Consider the following 20,259-nt stretch of genomic DNA (forward strand, 5'->3'; position numbering starts at 1 on the left):
CTGTGCCTGCCTGCTAGTAGGATTCCAGCTGCAGTTCATGCCCTCATTTTCAATTTATGCTTGCATGACTAAGTTTATTTTTAAATCTACCTAGTCAGACAAACATAAATATTTAACCCCAGCAAAGGGCGGTAGTGGGAAGTGAAGGCACATTGTAATCTTCATCCAAAAAACCCGTTAGAAATCTATGAGTCTCCATCATTACTTTAGACACCAATGTTGACAGTGAAAGAAATGTTTCAGATAATAAACTCAGGAGTTCCTGACTTTCAGGCTCTGATCTAATAGTACTCGTATTAAGACAAGGGATATTAATCCATTCTTCCTAGTGATCTGCCACTGTGTCAATATCATAGTATTTCCATCAAAAGTTGTTTCCCATAGCGGATGTATGATGCACAGGCCTTCACTAAAGATGCGTTTGTGTGTCCTGCTTTGGGATGCAAGGTCTAGAACCGCGTGGGGTGGCTGTGAGCCAGCCCCCAGCCACCTTGCCAGGAGCAGAAGCCAGGCTGCATCAATGCCTTGGAGCTTCATCGTGTCCCTGGGGTGTTAGGTGCTCATAACTGGCATTCAGAACCAAGGGGTGTGCTGAGTATGGAGCTGCTCCAAAATGCTGGAGAGGTTTGCACCTCAGTCCTCACTCCAGTCTTAAAACTGGCTTCTCACCTCTTACACTATTCTCTGATGGCACAGCTGCCTTTAGCTGTCAGAAGGATAAGAGGAAAGAGTGATTACTTCTCTGACGGGACCAGGCTTGGCTCTTCTCATTTCCTACAATAACCATTTGCCCAAGATGGGTGAGCTCTGTGCTCCCTTTGCTTTTCTGCTGGAGGAGCATTAAGCCTACAGCTCCATTCTGTGGAAATTGCCCAGTAGTGTAGGCTGCCACTTGCGGCCATGGAGAATTAGAATACTGGCATGCTCCAGACCAGCCACCTACCCCCAGGGCCACTGCAGAGCAGCTCCCAATCCATTAGGAAAAGAGGGAAGAAGGAACTTTCAATAGCTGGGATGCTCAGCTGAGAGAGGAAGTGGAGTGTGGGTTCACAACCAGGGTCTGGTTGGGCAGGTCAGGGCCTGACCATGCGTTGATGGGTGGGGTTTCTTTTTTGGGGGGGTTTGTTGGTTGGTTTGGGATTTTTTTTTTTTGTTTTGTTTTTTTTGGGGGGGTGGGGAGGGGTTTGTTGTGTTTTTCTGGTTTGGTTTTGTGTGTGTGTTGGTTGGTTGCTTGTTTTGTTGTTGTTGTGCTAAGCTGTGGCAATTGAAGTGGTGCTCAGAAGCTACATTTTTCAGATAGGCCAAAAGCACCTTTGGTTCCAGCCCTGAGCAGTCCCATGCCTGTTGTACCAAGAGTCTCAAGAAGGTGTTCCTGGCTTTGATCCATGCAAAATCCCAAATAGCAGCTGTGCCTCTAACCCTGTACCTCAGAGTTGAAGCCAGGGATAACGGACACTTAGATCAGTGCTTGAGGAGATGCAGAGCTGGGTTTGGTTTTTCCATCCTTCCAGGACAGTGCCCAACCATCAGCTTGCCAAAGCTTTTCAGGGCATAGGCCATCATCAGCTCTCACTTCAAGGCTGTTGATTCTGAAGGTGTGCAATCGCACAGGTTAAAGCGTAGGGCAGGGCATTCTCCTGAGAAATGGAGACTTAATTAAATATTTAACTGATTGATTTATAATCTAAGTGGAGAAGACTAAAGTCCCAGCATGTGTCCACTGGGTTGGGGGCCTTTAAAAATTAATTGTGAGATTGTTCTCATACAGCACAATTTCACCCAGTTCTCTTTCAAGAGGCCCATTCAGAAGGGACACTCCAATCTCAAGGCTGCCTGACAGGCTTCATGTGTGGTGTAGGATGAGACAGGACAGCCAAAAGGAAATCCCTTCGCAAACTCTCTATGATGGGTCCCTGGACCACACACGGCAATGTTTTCCATATTTATTTGCTTATTTATCTATGTCAGTACTTTAGGGAAAGGAAAAAGAAGAAAAGGTTTCTTCCAGGAGCAGGTTGTGGATAAGGCCCCAGCCTCACTCCATAAGGCTGCTGCGTGGAGCCTTGTGTCCAGTGTAGGTGGCTCCTGGGTGGGGGGTGGGTGACGGAGCACTCGCTATCTATGCAACTCTGTCTGGTAGATGTAATGAACACCAGCACCTCCCCTTGACTTGGGATCACTCAGAATTAGGCTTTAACTTTCAACTGCAATGTGATCCTCCATGCAGCTACTGAACAGTAAAGAAATAATCAAAGAAATGCATTATTTAAAGTGTCATCACACTCCAAAATGTGTAAGGCCAAGTTTTATTTCTGAAAGCCTGGGAACAGTATCCTGTTTCTGTGTCTAATGGAAAGAACATCGGGCTTGTTGCTTAAGACTTTTAGTCCAACAGTATTCTCTGCCTGTAAAGCACAGCTGGGTAGCAGACCCAGACCTTAATTTGCTTCTATGTTTTCTCTGAAATAATTTCTAAAGTCTTTTGATGTTGCTGTTCACTACAATTCTTTTTTCTTTGATGTTCAGCTCTGTACAGAGGCAGAAACAAGTTATTTCCAGTAAAGTATTGACAGTGCACAGCCTGGACACAGAACACTCCAGGCTGTAAAGCCGAGTTCTAGTTTCCAGGCCATCTCCTTTTCAACAAACCAGCCCTTGCTAATTGCAGTTGTAACTGCAGCTTTGTCAGGGGATACAACAGTGAGATGTCCATGAACAGACTTGTGTATGTCTATTGCTAAGAGTATGGTGTATGGTTTAAAAGAATGCAAATCTTGCTTCATGATTCAAAAAAACCCTTTCATTGGATGAATTTCAGCTTCCATCATTATAGAGCTGGCAAGTTAATGGAGCCGTTCACCCTGTGTGGATAAGGATTTACCCATGCAATTCGCCTAAATGTTAATGGGAGTTGTGTAGCTGAATCCCAGCCTTGCCATGCTGAAACCTACCCCTAACTCTCCAAGGAGAAGGGTGCTAATTGGATTGCTGAGTTTAAATCCTTCAGCTAGTCAGTCTATGGAAAGGATTTAGCACTGGCTCTGAAAGGCTTTACATAGCTTTGCAGTGCAGTGCAGGGGAAGTTGGGTTTTTTTACCCCTTTCTTTCTTGTGATTAATTGTGAAGGTCGAGGTGACAGCAGACATAATGAAATTCATAAATGCCAAAGGCCGTCCCTAGTCACATTCCTGGCTGTTGGTTTAAGTTAGAAACTGACAGAAGTGTGAACAAATCAAGGTGGTTCTGCTAGCCTTTCAGTTATGGGGAAGAAAAAAGTAACAATGAGAAACCACTGGAGGTGGTTTAATGGGTATAAATTTTCAAGAACAAGTGACATTTTGCACTGATTCAGATTTTTGGATACATAAATGCCTTACAAACAGACTTCCCTGCCTATGGCAGGGGGTGTGGACTGGATGATGTTTGAAGGTCCCTTCCAACCCCAACCATTCTGTGATCCTGTGCTCTATTGTGCCCCCATGGCAGTCTGAGGCATTCCAGTCCTTTTTCACAAAAGAAGATACTGGCACAAGTTATTTCAGCAACCTGCTAAAGACAAGCTGTTTTAAAGCCTGTAGCAGAGCTCAAAGTGACTTGTTCTGTGTCTTCATTTGTGACTGGCCTTGCTCTGCATGTTATAGATTTTAAAAATCCATTTCTTCTCTGCAAAACTAAACTTGCAGCGTGAACAAGCAGCATAGGAATTAAGCCTGGACTCTCACTTCAGCCTGGAAATACATTCTACCACGTCTCCACATCCAGGTTTGAATTACAGTGTAAAGAATCCTTCACTAATCTTGTTTTCCTAGTCCCTGAAAGTGCAGAACACGTCACGTCTGAGTATATATTGACCAGATACTGATGCGGTGATCTTTTGAGCCAGCCGCCAGTAGTCTCTCCCTGGGGTTTTTGTGGTTGGAGAAGGACACACAATGGACAGTTGCTGTGTGATAGTCCAGCACCGCTAAGGGCTTCAGTTTTTTCCAGCCAAAGATCCTGACGCGATGATCCCACCCCGCTGTTGCTACAATCTTCTTGTCTGGACGGATGGTGATATCGGATATGCCAGCGTTGACAAGGTTGTGTGTTTTGTAAACCTGTGTGAGAAAGTTAAGAGGTGAGCTCTAATTGTTTAAAACAGAAGAAAAAGGAACCCGTGGGGATTTTAGAAGGTAGAGTGACCAGCAATATACATTGCTATCACACAGGTAGCAGGGAGCTTTTCACCACATGGCAGATGAAAAATTACAGACAGAGATGGAAAAGATCTTAATTTGATCCTATCATCTATCTCCAGCAACATTCTCTAAAAAAATAGCATCATGTGTATGTTTTTAGTTTATACTGCATTTTAAGCTATTTATATTCTGTCACAAGTAAAGCTTAGAGTCAAGGTTTAAAAACCAGACTACACAGCTTTGCTTTTCAAGCTACTCTTGCATGAGCTGCAACGTTCAGTGCTATGGCCAGATATTTTCCTTGCCTTTGCCATGTTTCCCATGCTGAGCTGATGTTAAACTACCTGCTACTTGTTTCTACTACTGTGGCCCCTCACAAAACCACCAATAAGCTGTGGTAGTATTTACCACAGTCTTGAGAAAGGAATGCTTCCAGGAATTAGGTTACAGTGTCAGGAAATCTGTATTTCTAGTACTCCCTCCCAAGAGACTTCTATTTACACCAAATTCCAAGAAGGGGATTATGACCAAGTTATTGATTTCAATCTTGGAAGCCTTTTGTTACTGTTTGGGGACTACTGGGCTACAAGTTTCTGAGGGGCACAATTACATTGGAAGGCCTTTAGCTTCTTTCAGTAGGCACAGGGGCTGCACAAGACTTAGCCCTTAGAAAGAAAAGTTTCCACTTCACTCATAAGTTTCTCCTGAAGCTCAATGTAATACACTTCTGCTGTGATCACCTTGTGTAACTTGTATTAGTCAGCAGTCTGCTGCCGAAGCACAGGCAGTGCGGGCACCAGTGTGCGTGCACCCATGCATGCGTCTGTGTTGAAATAGCCCAGCTTTGTCCCAGTGTGGAAGACACCTTTGGAACATATGGACCTTGAAGTGCTGTTATTTATAAGCACAACTGGAAATGACATGTTCATGCCACCATCTATTTCAGACTGAATCTGTAGCCATCTTGTCCCAAAGCCTAATATAATTCAGTGCATGTTTTAATAAGCTGTGTGGTATTTGCTGTTTTTCTGAGGTGGGAAGGAATTGACAAGTATGTTTTACAGCTAAGTAGCTTTCCTCCTCAAAGGACAGTCCACGATGCATAGTTGGCACAGGGTTAAAAAGGATATATTCATTACAAATCATTTGAACTATAATGCTGATGAGCAGTAGGAGGCTGTATCTGGGCCTTTTTGTGGGGCTGCTACTGCAAAACCTGTACTTTTTGCTGGTATGTATGCTCCCCAGTTAGGCTACTGCAGTGTGGCTTCAGCAGGATTGTTGTTGGCATATATGCATATTGGCAAGGGAAGGATTTCTTACTCACATCACCAGCCTGGTACATGTAAGCTGGGCCTTACTGTGTAACAGATTATTAGCTAATGGCTATAACCAGTCCCAGGTGTGGTGCTTCCCATCATTACTGTCATTATGTGGGCAAGAGCCATACAGCAGAATCAGGGCGACTTGGAGAAATTGCATGTCATCAGCAAGCTACAGCTTGAAAGTGAAGCCTATAATGGTGATGCCTTTTGGCTATGGAACATGAGGGAACAGTGGGCATTTGTGCGTGATCTGCAAATACAAGAGGTGAGAGAGAAAAAACAAAGTAGAACAACTTGCTCAAGGTATATGCAGCCAGGTGAAATCCTAGGGCCAGGACTGGTGCCATCCAGTCACTTATGGGCAACTACTGTAGTCAAATGCAAACCAACACAATTTCCTAACCAGAAAACCAGCTTGTAATTAAGGAAACAAAGAGGTAAAAGCAGGTGAGCTACTTTAAGCCAGTCATGACCAAGGGTACTTGCATCTACTAGCAGATGCACTGAGGTATTTTGACACGCTGAGGCCAACAGAAACCCACCTCCTGTCCCCTCAACACAGGCTAGCCAAGATTTTTCTTTTCTTTTTAATCCTAAACTTCCCTCTCCTACACCCAAACCATGTCTTTAAGCCCTGTTCTTATTAGGAAGAATAGCCAAGATAGCAGCAGCCTCAGCTTCAGCATTTGAGGGAAAGCCTCAGCAAGCCAACCACCAAAACTTGTGCACTTACTTACGTTACCACTTACAGAGTTTTTTTCTTGTCATGTACAAAGGAGCTCCTGTGATTATCAGATTTCTCAGTTCTGCTTTGTTTATTCACCTGCAGAAGCTGTTTACCTCCTACATTATACCGCAAACATCATCACATAATTACATTATCTTGTCCAAATTAGAAGGCTCATAACCAATCCAGTCATTTGTTGACAGCCATGATTTCAGCAACTTTCTTGCAGAAGACAATACACCAAACTTTCCCCATAGCAATAAACTATGAAGTTACCTTCATCATCTATTCATTGACAAACTGGAACATTGCCACTTAAAACAGAGCTGAAGTACCATCATTGCGTCATTATTTCTCCACCGGCAGATAGCTCTGCACCACAGTTACTTATTAAAACCTTTAGAATAAAAATAATGTGCCACTGAGTGGCTTTCCAACATCTACCATTACCTCAGGTACCTGGAATGTCAGGGAAAAAAATCCCCATCTGGTTTATATTATTAATGCAATAGTGGAAAAAAACCTTAATCTATGTCCTTGACAATCTCTAGTGCTCATATGAAAGATGCATTTTATTAGGGCATTCATATTCTGTGTGAAGCACAGAAACATTACTTACAGTTTATAATACTTGGCATTTAAATTTATTCTGAGAAAAGCTACTACTGCAGAGTGTGCTGTGCTGAAGATGTAGCTAATCCGACATCTCCTGGGAACACGAATACCCTGTGGAAAACAATCCCTGGAATATTTCAGGTGAAAACCTGTTTATTTTCCCCGTGAGTCACACCTGTAGCCCAGCATTATGGGTAACTCATAACTGAAATGTCCTGTGGAGAACAGTGTTTTCTTTGAATTTGGGAAAAAGCTTTGGTATAATTACTATGAAGGGAATATATTAACCCCAGAGTATGTGAAGCTTTAAGAAGCCTGTCATGATGTCAGGTTTCTGACACCTTGGCTTTAGAAGATTAGTCTCAATACCAAGTTTCTTACTGGGACTTACCTGCTCACCTTTCTTCTGCTTCCTTGAGCTAAGGACACTGGGTGCAGATGTGTGCCAGTAGTGACAGAAAGGCTGGGGCAGGGGGAGGGAAAAACATGACAAAAAAACACCCCCAAAACCATGACAATTGTGTATCAGACTTGTTAAAACTCTTATCACGTTGGCTTAGAATACCTTTGCTACTTACTCGGCATCTAGTGTGCCTCTTTTACTACATGTTGTATTGCTTATTAAAATACATTCTCCCAGTGAGTGCTGTGTCCTCCAAACTTCATCTCAGTTGGATGCATCTACATTACATATACTGGGATTTTAATGCCCTACCACTCCATATATGCTCATTTAAGCTGTGGTGAAGCCCAGCAGATTATACACCTTCACCACAGCCCCAAGGTGACAAGCCATCATTGGCTGCCCAAGCACTCGCTTCTCTTCCCCTAGCACCATTTGGAAACAGCATTAACTTGCCACACTACCTAAAAAATGTCCAAAAAAAAGCTGCAAGAGTAATTACTGTTCTTTCATGGATTGGTGTATCCAGCAGTTGTCCTCTCAAGGACGGTATGCGGCATACAGGGTACTCTGCATTGTCTGTTCAAGGGACAACTGCCGCTTAAAAAAGGATAAAGCACTCAACAGTGGAGAGGCTATGCATGGGTCATTTTGATTTTCACGAGCACTAATTTTTATTTATGCACTTCATTTCCACACCTAGTTAAAACCTACTTAACCCCCGGCACTGCTGGAACACTCGCTAATGTTGTCTAGATTAAGCAACATTTATTGCCATTCAGTAGCATAGACTGAACTGGTGATCGTGAGACCTCTAAACCAGCCATTCCAGGTATGCAGAGCTCAAACAGACACCGATATATCCAGTGAACTGATTTTCTCTGTCTCCAGCTGAGGCTCTGAAGGTGCCAAAGGATGCTGGCTGCCTAAGCCTCACAGTGCTAGCTGTGCTAGCCTACTCTTTGTGTTTATGAAATATGTCATGGAATATTTCTGTCTTTCCCACATTGGAAATAAAGCTCTAACCATTCAAGCAGAACCTTTGGAAAATCAATCCTTTGTTTCTCATTTTTGTAACTCATTTATAATGTTGAGGACATTCTGAGAGCTGAATACTACTAACGTGATAAATGAAGATACAGAGGCAATGGCTTGAGTAATGCTGGGCTTGTGTGCCTGTTGCAACTTTGGTAAAACCAGAAACATGTGAGACAGGGTTTTTTTGCCTTTTTTTTAAATCCTCACCATCTTGTGCTAAGGCCAGTCACATAGCACAGACATTCTAACCAGTCTGTGATTAATTAGCTAGAGATCTGCAACAACTCTTCTTCATGACTAAATATTTTTTTAGTCTATCAAACTGTTAGTGCAAAGTGGGATAAATGACACTAGAGGGCCAATGATCCTGACCTGGAGGTTCTGTTGCTCATTGAGGCTCCAGATGCTAAGCACCTTTTCAGATGAGCCCGAGATCCCCTTGGCCTTCTCCGAGTCAAAGTCAAGGCTCATCACTGGCTCCTGGTGGCAAGCAAGTTGGCTCAATGCTTTTCCCATTGACAGACTCCAAAGGACCACTGATCCATCTTCATAGCCAGCCAGAAGCAAAGGTTGTGAATCACCGCTGAGCTGATCAAGGGAAAAGTAAAATTGTTTTAGAAGTAAATAGTCTGTTAGGAAAATGACCACCCCCAGGCAGGTTTCAGTCCAAGCACCAAGAAAATAAATGGAAATGCTGACTGGTGAACAAGTGAAAAATTTACAAGTCTGAATGTCAAAGCTTCATAGTCCATCCGTTTATACAAAGTGTCACTCAGTAACTGCTGAAGTGCACCAATTTTTATATCTACACATAAAGTCTATGTGTATATATATATATACACACATATATGTATGTATCTAACGTGGACATATATACACACACAGAGAAAACCTCTCTGAAGATCCAAACTGTTGATATCTACAGCACCTGAAGAAAAGCTGCCTGAAGTTTCCAGAAGCTTTCCTTCGTGGCCTGAACTCTGTGCTCCTTAAAAAAAATTCCTAGAGCAAGCAAGTTACTATCAAGCTATACAAACCCGCATGGACACTGAAAGAAGTGCCATGCCCGAAGACTTCCAGTTTCACACTGCCAAGTGTAGGGTTACACATAGGGATCAGTTACCCAGAGCTTCAAGGTAAACACGGAACCTCCCGTAAGGAATCTCTGGGTGAGGCACCAAGGGGTTAACAGGCTCCCGAGTCCCACTGTAACCAATTGAGAGCTATTTTGATTAATGATGTCACAGGCCAGGGGCCATGGCACCCTGGGCAGACACCTAATTTATTTAAGCCTCTGAAATAACTCAAAGAAGGGAACTTTACTGGATTACATGTCACACTTAAGGAAAATATTCATCATTGCTCCAGCCAAAAGACTAATGACCCCGTAAGCAGTAACTGGGTATGCGAGTGAAGATGCAAATCCCTAATGCAAAGCAACTACGAAACAGACATCTGCTAATGCTACCTATTTCTTTGGTAACAGATGAAACACCAAAACCAAACATTGGGATTACAACCACCTCATGCAGGCACATCTAAGAAATGTATCCAGGTTATTCAGCTCTTTCTGGACACTCTTAGATCCTTCAGGATATGTTTACTTCGTATTCAATTCAAAATTAAGTGTAAGGACATTTATAAAGACTTGCCTTTTACTGTTATTGCATTACTGAATGAAGTTCTTCAAACCTCCTGGCTGACAATGGCAGGACACCAGCCTGCAGCGGCCAGAGGCTCAATGCTTCTATTAATGGTCCAGACAATTCTCCCACTGGTTACTATTTGTTCTAGGGATAGTTAAACTAACAAGAGATGGGTGGTCTGGGTAACAGGACTGCTGAGTAAAAGCCTCATGTTCTTTCCTCAGACTTATTCAGCCTTAAGAAGTGTTTAAATGAGGAATGGATCTCACTGTATGGAGAAGAAAACTGCCTCTTAGAAGAAGGAAAGCAAAGGGAAATCCCCTATATCACCTTTCTGAGCTGGGATCCTGCAGGAGCCTCATTCTTTGCTTTAAGATCCCTTTTCTTTTCAGAAGGCCGGGACTATGCTCTGGGTAGGAAGGCCCACAGAGAAGGTCTCCTGTAGTGCCCAGAACTGTGCATAATTTCTCTGTCAAATTTTTGATTTGCTAAAACAATAAAACATGAGAGCAATGAATGTATGGCAATACATATGAATTAATGTTAAACCATCAGGGTTAAAGCTTGAACAGGGGAAGTTTAGATTGGATATAAGGACGAGGTTCTTTCCTCTCAGGGTGGTGAGGCACTGGAATGGGTTGCCCAGGGAAGCTGTGAATGCTCCATCCCTGGCGGTGTCCAAGGCCAGATTGGATGAAGCCTTGGGTGGGATGGTTTAGTGTGAGGTGTCCCTGCCCATGGCAGGGGGGTTGGAACTAGATGATCTTAAGGTCCTTTCCAACCTGAACTATTGTATGATTCTGTGATTTTGGATGAAGAGTACCTGGGTTTTGGAAGTTAAAAAAAGAAATCTGAATGATACAAACATTCCACTTTTAATTTATATTCAGTAAAGGGTAAAACCTTCAAAGCAAAATAAAGTCATACCCCATACACCCCCCCTTATTTGTACTGTTCTTCTATGAGCACAGGACTCCAGAGCCCTGGGGCTCTACAGCAGGCAGAGCTTCCATTAGCCAACACCACAAGATATGGGTGTGCAGGGTCAGCTCCTCTGCCTTACTCAGCACCAGACAGCAGATTTTCATAGGTGCTCATAACCCTCATTAAGACAAGAGTGAGTGCTCAGCATTATGGAAAAAGCGAAGCAAAACCTTTTGTTGTTGGGTTTTTTGGTGCTGTAGGTATCTTAGCTTAGATTTGAAACCCAGTAACTTGCAAGTGAGATTTAAGATTGGCTTGTTTTGAAAGCAAAGTATTGTTTCCTATGAACTGAAGGTCTCCTCACTACTTCTTCCCAACTTTCCCTAACTGTATGAAGTGTAGTATTTTGATAAGTACATGTACTTGAACTTAAACAATAAAAGCCATTGCAAGATCAGGGAACCTCTCAAGCTGATGCGTGGATTCACCAGGCAGTGGTTTCACAACAGCCTGTTTATTTCAGTTGCTAATAACGGACACTTCTGGTGAAAAGTCTGCTCCATTCATGTTCTGTTTCAGTGGAAAAGTTAAAATATAACTCATTGTTCTTCCTAAGCAGAACACTTTGTTGTTGCATTTGGATAACTGTCAAGGAAGGAAGAAGGGGTGATCTGCTGTCAGCTCAACAGCAATAATTGCTGTAGTTTATATAAAGTAGTAACTCTGCATTTCCAGTTTCTACATGTATTATTCCTGTTGCTTTTTTCTTTTGCACCATTACGCAACATGATGCCTTCCCCAAGGAGTGCAAAAAATTTAAGGGAAGCCTATTCTTACTCCTGCAAATCCTGCTCCACCCAGTTAGTAATAGCAGGAAGGTGTGAAGCTGAAGGCACAACGTATTTAGGAATATGAACATTCACAAGGCAAAAACCTGTTGTACAAACTACTACATTTAAGGACAGACCTAGTAAAACAAGGGGGAAGAGCTTCAAAACAACAAAATAAACAGCCACAAGCTTTTTAACTGCTTAGGTTAAGCTGGTGAGGCTTAATCTACAAGCCTAACCTAAGCCTCAATTTCCTTCTGCTCTATAGTAACGTTTCTAATTCACTGTGCTGCTGGTAAGGTGCAGTTTCCCTGGTACATGGATCGTTGTTTATTAGCATGCAGAACAATATGATACATGGCCATAGCCCCCCAGACTCTTGCCGGACAACAACCACAAGCATACTTCCTTCAGACCATTATGTGGCTCTCTCCATGTCAGCTTCTGTTTCAACTTGTTAATTTACTGTGCCATAAGCAACATCAAATAATCTCTTAGGCAACACGTTGCCCATAGGCGATGGGTTGGGGAGAGCTCATCTCCCCGGTATGTCTATATTGCCCAATACAGTAATGCACAAAGGAATCCTGGATGGCCTCTATACAGGAAGGGCTTCAGCTGGGTTAGCTCGTGTTCCTCTGCTTTTATGGTTACAGGGTTACTCAGTGTGCCACTTCCAGTGAAACCACAGAACAGAATGCAGAGCATCACTCTGGTACACCACAAACAATTATTTGCCCTTAAGAGTATTCTCCTCCCCCACACTTTTAAACTGAGTTGCACTCATTTGTAAAAGAGCATGCCCTGCTGTGAGACTGTGAGGGATTATCTGCCGTGGCCTGCTGCAGTCTAGGAAGTTGTGGTGACTTTCCCAAGCTAGAATTTGCATGGAATAATTTACCTCTTCCCAGTTCTCCGCTTTATCCCCACTGGCAACAAAATTAAAACCTACATAAAATTAAGACTCTGCACCTGCTCTGCTTCCTAGAGGAATAGCAATATTAGTGCACGTAGAAAACACGGCAAGACAGAGGACTTTTTATAAAGGCAACAAAATTTTCAACACTGATCATTTCCTCAGTTATCTTCACCTTATTAAAAAATGTCCAGGAGACAGAAAGCCCCATTCATTTCGTTGAGCACTGAACACTGATTGCATTTTTAGGAGAAACTTTCTGTTTAATAAAAGCCTAATCAGTCTATTTCATTTTCTTTCCTAGTTTTTAATTACAGCATTACAGGGACTTGAACTGTGGCCTCTCCTAGTTTTGTCTGAATTCCTCCAGACTTCAGTCACTCCAGGACCTTGAGCGAGGACACTAAGGCCTCAAATTCACAACTGATTGATAACTTTTTCAACTGAAACCAATACAAATGTTCAGACGAACCTGCAGGAATAACATACCTGACATCAGCTCGAATGGCAGTGCAGTCCTGTAAAAGTATGTGGTTGGGAATCAGCCAACTGATTAAACTGGGAATCAGCTTTGCCACCAATTCTCTCGAGATTTAGAGCCAATCACTTAAGCTCCTTCCTCCCTCTACTGCCCCCTTTTTGTATTACACGGCTTTCATTGTAGGCACCCCACAAACATGACGGGCTGATTCTCTGCAAATACGTTTAGGGTTTTATTTTTTTTCCACTAACTGCTTTTATTTACCTTTTTGTCCAAAGTCAAAACCACCATAAATATTGTTCCTATTGTACGCCTGGAATAGAAATGTTCATAGAGTGCTTCCTTGTCCTGAGGGCATTGAAGTGAATGTAACCTGCCATTAAAATCACTGTTTTTAAGTAACCCAGTCATTTCTCATCGTTCTTAATGCAGTGAGAAACCATATCAAACAACTAGCTTTGATAAGTCACTCATTTTCCTCTTGATTGATGCAAAAAACGTATCTATCCTAAGGATACAAAGCTTTTCCTGAGCATTTGCAAATCTTCCATTAAAGCTTGGAAAGCTCTGAAAGTTACATTAAGGATGTTCACAAATCTTTCCCCCCTTTAATAGTATAATTACTTGATTGGTTTGATAATAAATCAAAATCCAAGTGAAGAAAGATTCATGTGCTTCATATAAAATGAATCACAGTGAAAACATTTCACAATTAGCAGGCGCTCTTGCCTTACCTGCCATAACTTCAGACACATGGGCATGCCCAGCTTGGCACCCGACTCTGGCTTCAAGGTACAGACTGACGTCTTGGATGGCAGCTCCAAAACCTGAACCTGACATCAGGAAAACAAGAGTATTTGGTCCAGCTCCAGGTCAAAATTCTGCTGTTAAAAACACAAGTCTTTTAAGGTGATTAAGGTTAGTATAAGCTCTTCCAGTAAAAACTGTCTGGAGGAAACAGGAATGCATGTTAAGTTGGAACTGTAGGGGAATCTACAGCTATCTAAATACAGTCATTGTTTTAGGAAAGACCAGACAAAACTGCTGGAATGAACATATCCTCTTCCTTCCCCCTTCTAGTTAATTTGTGTTAGCGTTCTTTCTGCACAGTAGATGACATTGTGCATACAGTAGATGATATTGCAGACTGTTTCATCTGAAAATACTTCCCCGATTCGTCTCCCTTGCCCCTTTTTCCATCTCTGTGGCTAATTTTTTGTTATGTTTGCTCATGGACACTTGCACTGTCTCCTCTGTTCTGTCATGGTAACAGAGCTTGCATGGGCACTATGTATATATCAAAGGTGGATTTTTTATTTACTAGCTGACTGCACTAGCAAATGTAAACCAGAATTTGCTAATGCAGGCTGGAGCAGGGATGGCACACATGTATGTTCAACACAACACTGTCTGACCCTGCTTTGAATAGGGTCAGACAATGTTGTGTTAAACACCTGCTCTCTGTCTACTCAGCAGCTTCCACTGTTACTTGCACTGATGGTAATGAATTATGGATCATCTTTTTTCTTTTTTTAGCATCGGGCAAGTCTTTCCTCTGCCAAGGAAGTAGCTCATTTCCACCCCAGGACGATGGCAGGCAAGATCAGGGGAGTCTGCCTTTGCAATTTGGCACGGGAAGGTTTCGAGTCTCTTGATTGACACAGCAGTATCTCACTATGGGCTGATTCTCCAGCCTGGAACTATGGAGAAATAGACGTTCTTAGGTATCAAAAGCTTGCTGCCAGGAGCTTTGCCATTTCTCACATGCATACTTAATCACTAAGGTGATCTTTTATTTTAGTTAAATAAACAATGGTCTGCATTATCTCATAAAATTAAAGGACTTAAAACATTTTATAAATCCAGCACCACCAGCCATTCTGGGCTATTTCAGAATGCGCAAAAGCCCAACAGTGCTGTTGGACAGCCCCAGTCACGCGAATTTCCTTAAGCATCTGAGATGAGGTATTAGACAAATATGGCTCCTCTGGGAGCCATCAGTCAGGACCACGGCAGCTGTGATGGCTTTCCAATCCCATACCTTTAGTTCAAAGCTTGCCAGAACATCTTCCTATTTCTAGGGGTTGTCAGCTAGCCTGCCAAAAGCCAGCTGCACTCTAGGAGTGCAAGTCGATAAACACAATATACACTTCCTAAAGCCACTTAGTGATAGGGCAGGAAACTATCCTCCAGATTTGAGGAATGGAGGCTACAGCAAAGATGTAGACCAAAACTATGAACAGACCAAAGTTTAATCATCTGGGAATTCTGGTTCTTTGGAGCTACACTCTTAACAAAAGATGCTTTTCTCTTGGCAACTTTCTTGCTATCAACATAATGACCAAGTTAGCTATTGCAGGAAATGGCCTATAAATATGGTGACCTGCTCTCATCTTGCAGCTTTCACCACTGGCCCTCCAAAGGGCATTGCCTCGAAGACAACACTGAAACTGTAGCTTTTACATAATAAGGAAGAATAAGTGTTCTGTGATAAATACAATGCTGTGGGTTAAAAGAAAAAAATCCCATCTCCTTCACTGTACCTTGATTAAAAATGGACAGACTGGTACAAGGGCTTCAGCTGGGCTTGCAAAGGACAAAGAAAAGCACAAAGATGAGAAAAGCTTTCTGCAGAAGGCCAGCAGGCATGAGCTGCCTGTGTAAGATTGACACTTCCAGAGACTGTCTGCATTAGAGGCAACTGAGCCTCAGAAATAAATACTATTTCATATATTTTGACAACTGTAACCTAAAACTTGAAGTTCTGTGTTTATATTGGTTTTGCTTAATAGGAGAAAGATTTGCCTTTGCCTGAGGTTAATAGTGTTCCTGGGTGGCTAAAACTGGCCACAAGGAAACACACCCTTTTTCTTTTTCACATTAATAAAGCTTTTAACATGTTTCTGGCAAATTGGCAAGAAAAGTGCATGTAACTCATAATTGGTGATTTAAATGCAATCATGAACAAATAAATGCCTGTTCAGATCTCATTATTTATGGACTGAACCTGCTTTAAGACAAAATTACTCTTTTTTTGGGCACCAGCCAAGCATAAACACTTATTAAGTCTTAATTTTAATCATAAGCTGCAAATGTACTGTGTCTCACACAGTGCTGCCTATTTGGAAGCACTATATATTATAGGAGCTTATGTGAATGGCTTGAAACCCGACACAGTTCTAATGTAATGGCTCATACACAGAGTGGAACTCTTACCTCAGGAGACAGCAAATCATTATCAGTTTGCAGGGCCCAAGGACAGAAATGAAAATAAAACAGAGATGAGTTGTAAGAGACTTTGGGGTAAACGCCTTCTCTTTGGATCAGGTGGTTATTCAGTTGTTCATTACCAGACTGTGTGTGTTTGTGCTCTCTGCCTAACACAAAAACTCTTCTCTGGCTGACACAAGAATACACTTGTCAGGGTGTTTTTTTTAACTGAAGTATTACTGAGCACTGCTGTAAAATGGAGAGAGGCCTTTGTTTGATCAGAGCAAGGTATGGTTGTATTTACTGGTACAGTGGTTGTGTCTACAGGCTTGGTCAGCTCTGTAAAAGGCGGAACATTCTGGCTGTTAGCCAACAAAGTACTTAAATATCTGCTTAACTTCTGAATAATAAAAATTTCACATTTTCTTACAATACAGGCAACATTCCCACTTATTACTTCATCTATAAAATATGCAACTTTCAGTTTCAAGATAAGTATCCCATAGTCCAGAAAAGCATCTGACCTTGCAATTAGCAACAATATTTCTTTTCATATTTATGCCACTTTTTTATTTTTTCGTATTTTTGGTATTTTGATGTCAAGTTGTGTGATGTCCTCAAACAGTCCTTCAAAGAAAACAAAAATACGATTTCTCCAAAGCAGAAGAGGAAACTGATAACAAAGCTGTCAGTCAGTGATTCTGTGATAATGGGTTTTAGATGTGGACTTACCCAGTAGGAACTGAAATGGACCCTACAATTATCTCATACTGAGCAAACCTCTCGCTGCTAATAGTGATTCAACTATTTCCAGCCAAAGTATCAGTTAAAGAATTAGCCCGGGGTGAAAGACCACGTATTGCATTACAAATCACCTACACCTCCCCTCCTCTCACCAAACACGACTTTCAGCTTCAGATGGAGGATGAGTACCTCCACCTGATGACAGACTTTCTGACCATTAGTTCCCACAAGGACTCTTGTTCCCCTTCAACAGTATTAAGCAGCACCAGAAGAGTTTTAAAAACTCCTGCACATGAAAGATCAACGGCAGCTGCAACTACTTACATGTTAGACAATCTTGGGGTGGTATCCGTGTTATCAGAGCTTGAGTTACAGAATTCAGTCATCTTTCTGGCAGGTAAAATTAGTGATTAGGACCCCCAAAGGCTCCTTGCTCTGCCCTCTCTCGAGCAGAGAACTTGAGAGTAGTGAAGTTTCCCCTTCTCAACTATGTCCTTTCAAAACCAAAAGCAATCTCCCAGAAAAAAAGATACCTCCTACCTCCTCCAGGGCTTTGGCTGCCATGGCCATTAGCCAGCGTCCCTGTGCCACCATTAACAAAGAGCATCTGCAGAATCCCACATTCTCCGTAAAGACAGAATCCATCACTGCAGTCCGTCCTTCTGCCAAATCCCACAAGCAGATCCTCTGGTCACGACCCTGACTGTTACAGTAAAACAAGTTATCCATGAGCAGCAGGTCTGAGAAAGCCTGGCTCCTGCAGGCTAGTATCTCAAAGTAGCATCTTTAACATGCAGCAAAGGAGAGAGCTTTGTACAGCTTCTGTGGGGTATTGACAGGGTCTTTCATGAAACATGTGGGAACTGGGAAGCACCAAGACAACCACCCTTCTGCTGGATGCACAACTGACCAGTAGGTTCAAAAGTTCCTGGGAGGAGGAAGGGCCTGAGGGGGAGTCAGGTACCCTGCAGTCTCATCTGGCCATGTTTCCTCGTGAAAAGGGACCTGATCAAACACAGTTATACTATTTATATGTGTGTATGTATTTCTGAAGTTTCATGACTATTTGAGCATATTCATCATAAATGGTAAAATATATTTTTATTAGAGCTAATCTAAAGGACACAAAAGTATCCAGAGAGTAACACATTCAACACTTTCACCCTAGCAGTGAAGTAGAAATGTCAGGTATGTTGACATCTGAAAGACAAATAGAAAGACAACAAAGTGCATCAAAGACAAATAAAAGGCTACAGTTACACAATGTCAACTTCCCACAGCCACAGAGAGGGCACAGAAGACTTACAACTCTGTGTGTGTGGTGACATGAGAAGGACTGGTGGTGCAGTGAGTAGCAGGAATTAAACAATGAAACACCGTGGTTAAAATATCCAAAACCAGAGAACCAGCATCTGCATCACTGCGTCACCACAGCAGCTCACAGACTTCTCTGCACACTTCTCTGTCCCACTCAGAAGTCTATGTGTTGCTCCCAGACAGTAAAACCCGATAAAGGGCACAGCACTAATTGCTACAGATTTACACAATCCCACTGTCCCTGAAACAAAGCTTCCAGCCCACAACCTATAGTAGCACAGGATACGTGTCCTTATGTTATCACCTGGGACAAGGAGTTATGAAAAATCCCTTCTCCATTTCTTGTTTTAATTAGCAGTATCACCTTGTGGAAGTATGAAACCAAAACAGAGGTAGATGCAAATCTACAGACTGTTGAGACTTCTTCAACAACAACACAGAAACTCCCACCTGCTGTTCAGCTGAGTGACAAACTGCCCAAATATTTATAGCACCAGACATACAAACAGTGGGGTACTGCAAGGAATTGTTGTGATTCAGCTTTTGAACAGAGAAAGTACAGACAATTGCTATCCTAAAATTGTACTGCTATGTGAACTGTTATCCAGCAAAAACAGAGGTATGGAAAAACTGTAATAATACAAACAATGCTCATTCAGTATGATTTTATGGGGGAGAGTGTTGATAATTGTACTTAAGCAGATAACAAATATAAATGCTAATGAGTTCCACTGTATATTATAGGAGATGTCGTCTCCAGATAAACATGTCAGAACACCTCCTAGTCATACAGACACTTTGGCATCTACTCTAGATCACCTGTCTAATCCAAAGTACACAAATCTTCCCCTTCCCTTGCTAAACAAGAACAGAAGATATTTAGCAACAAAGCAAAGGCATACAACTCAGCATTCTTGCTCATTTTCAGTCTTCCATTCTCCATCTCTGATTCTTCTCTTCCTTACCTTTTCTCCCTCTCCCCTCTATTTATAACCTCTGTATATGAATCTTGATCTTCCCTGAGAACCAGTTGTGAAGCAGCTGTCAACTTCAAATCCAATTGTATTTCCTTTACCCAGAGACCTCACCTGATCTCAGTGTAGTAATAAAGCCACTATGGACCCCAGTTGTCATGATGTCATCACATATACATCATAAAGAAATTAATCACATAATTTTTTCCACTTTTTGTTCTACAGTTTTCTCTGTATTTTTGTACTTCTCTACATTTCCTTAAGCACTGGAGAGACTTTCACTGACTCCACAAATAAAAGACTCCTTTTTTAACCCCTTTCCTCCCCCCACCCCTTCAATCACAGAGACGAGTACTTTCACCAGGTTTTGTCTGCTTTGCTTTGCTAACCTGAGGAGCCTGTTTTTACCACCCATTGTCTCCACGCAGTAGACAGATTTTCTCCCATGGCCATCCAGTGCTGTGTCCACTCTGTGTGTTTTCAGGTTCCAGACATGGATAAGCCCATTCTCAGACCTGGCAGTAAGAATAGATGCTTTCAGTGAGGCCTCTGTCTGATAAGACAGTCAGATACTTTTTGATGTTTCTCTTCCAAAGCTGAAGCTGTATGTACAAAGGTAATACACTCCTCAGTCACAAACCAGGCATTTGGTTGTTTTCTGCAGATACAATGTATTATTTAGAGAAATTGTGGTTTAAACAGAAATGTCCATATGATGTTCAACTCGGCCAGAAATCCAGGTTTACTTACCCAGAGAAAAGAATAGGGACATCGGGCTCCTGGCCTCCACAGGAGAAATGCAGAGTGTGGACTGCAGCACTGGTACCTCTGAGAACAAACTGTGGATCCGGAGGTGGCAGAGCCATCTGAGTGACGAGCTGGGGGAGTAAGAAGATGACACAGATGTCACACAGGGTAAGGCAGCCTAAAC

The 20,259-nt window shown here is 42.3% G+C and overlaps 1 protein-coding gene across 7 annotated transcripts in view; it reads right to left on the minus strand.

The window, feature by feature from the left end:
• Positions 1–3,287: 3,287 nt before the first annotated feature.
• The window catches only part of GNB1L (G protein subunit beta 1 like), a 42,679-nt gene continuing 25,707 nt past the window's right edge, over positions 3,288–20,259 (minus strand). For all 7 annotated transcript variants that reach the window (XM_065692185.1, XM_065692192.1, XM_065692187.1 and 4 more), the window contains 6 exons: positions 20,079–20,206; positions 19,718–19,843; positions 17,578–17,740; positions 13,818–13,916; positions 8,659–8,874; positions 3,288–4,097 (listed from right to left, as the gene is read on the minus strand). In XM_065692185.1, coding sequence (XP_065548257.1) covers positions 3,831–4,097; positions 8,659–8,874; positions 13,818–13,916; positions 17,578–17,740; positions 19,718–19,843; positions 20,079–20,194 — 987 coding nt within the window. In that variant the 5' untranslated portion in view covers positions 20,195–20,206 and the 3' untranslated portion in view covers positions 3,288–3,830. The remainder of the gene's footprint in view (positions 4,098–8,658; positions 8,875–13,817; positions 13,917–17,577; positions 17,741–19,717; positions 19,844–20,078; positions 20,207–20,259) is intronic.

Source organism: Lathamus discolor, chromosome 12, assembly GCF_037157495.1.
Source record: "Lathamus discolor isolate bLatDis1 chromosome 12, bLatDis1.hap1, whole genome shotgun sequence".
NCBI classification, from domain to species: domain Eukaryota; kingdom Metazoa; phylum Chordata; class Aves; order Psittaciformes; family Psittacidae; genus Lathamus; species Lathamus discolor.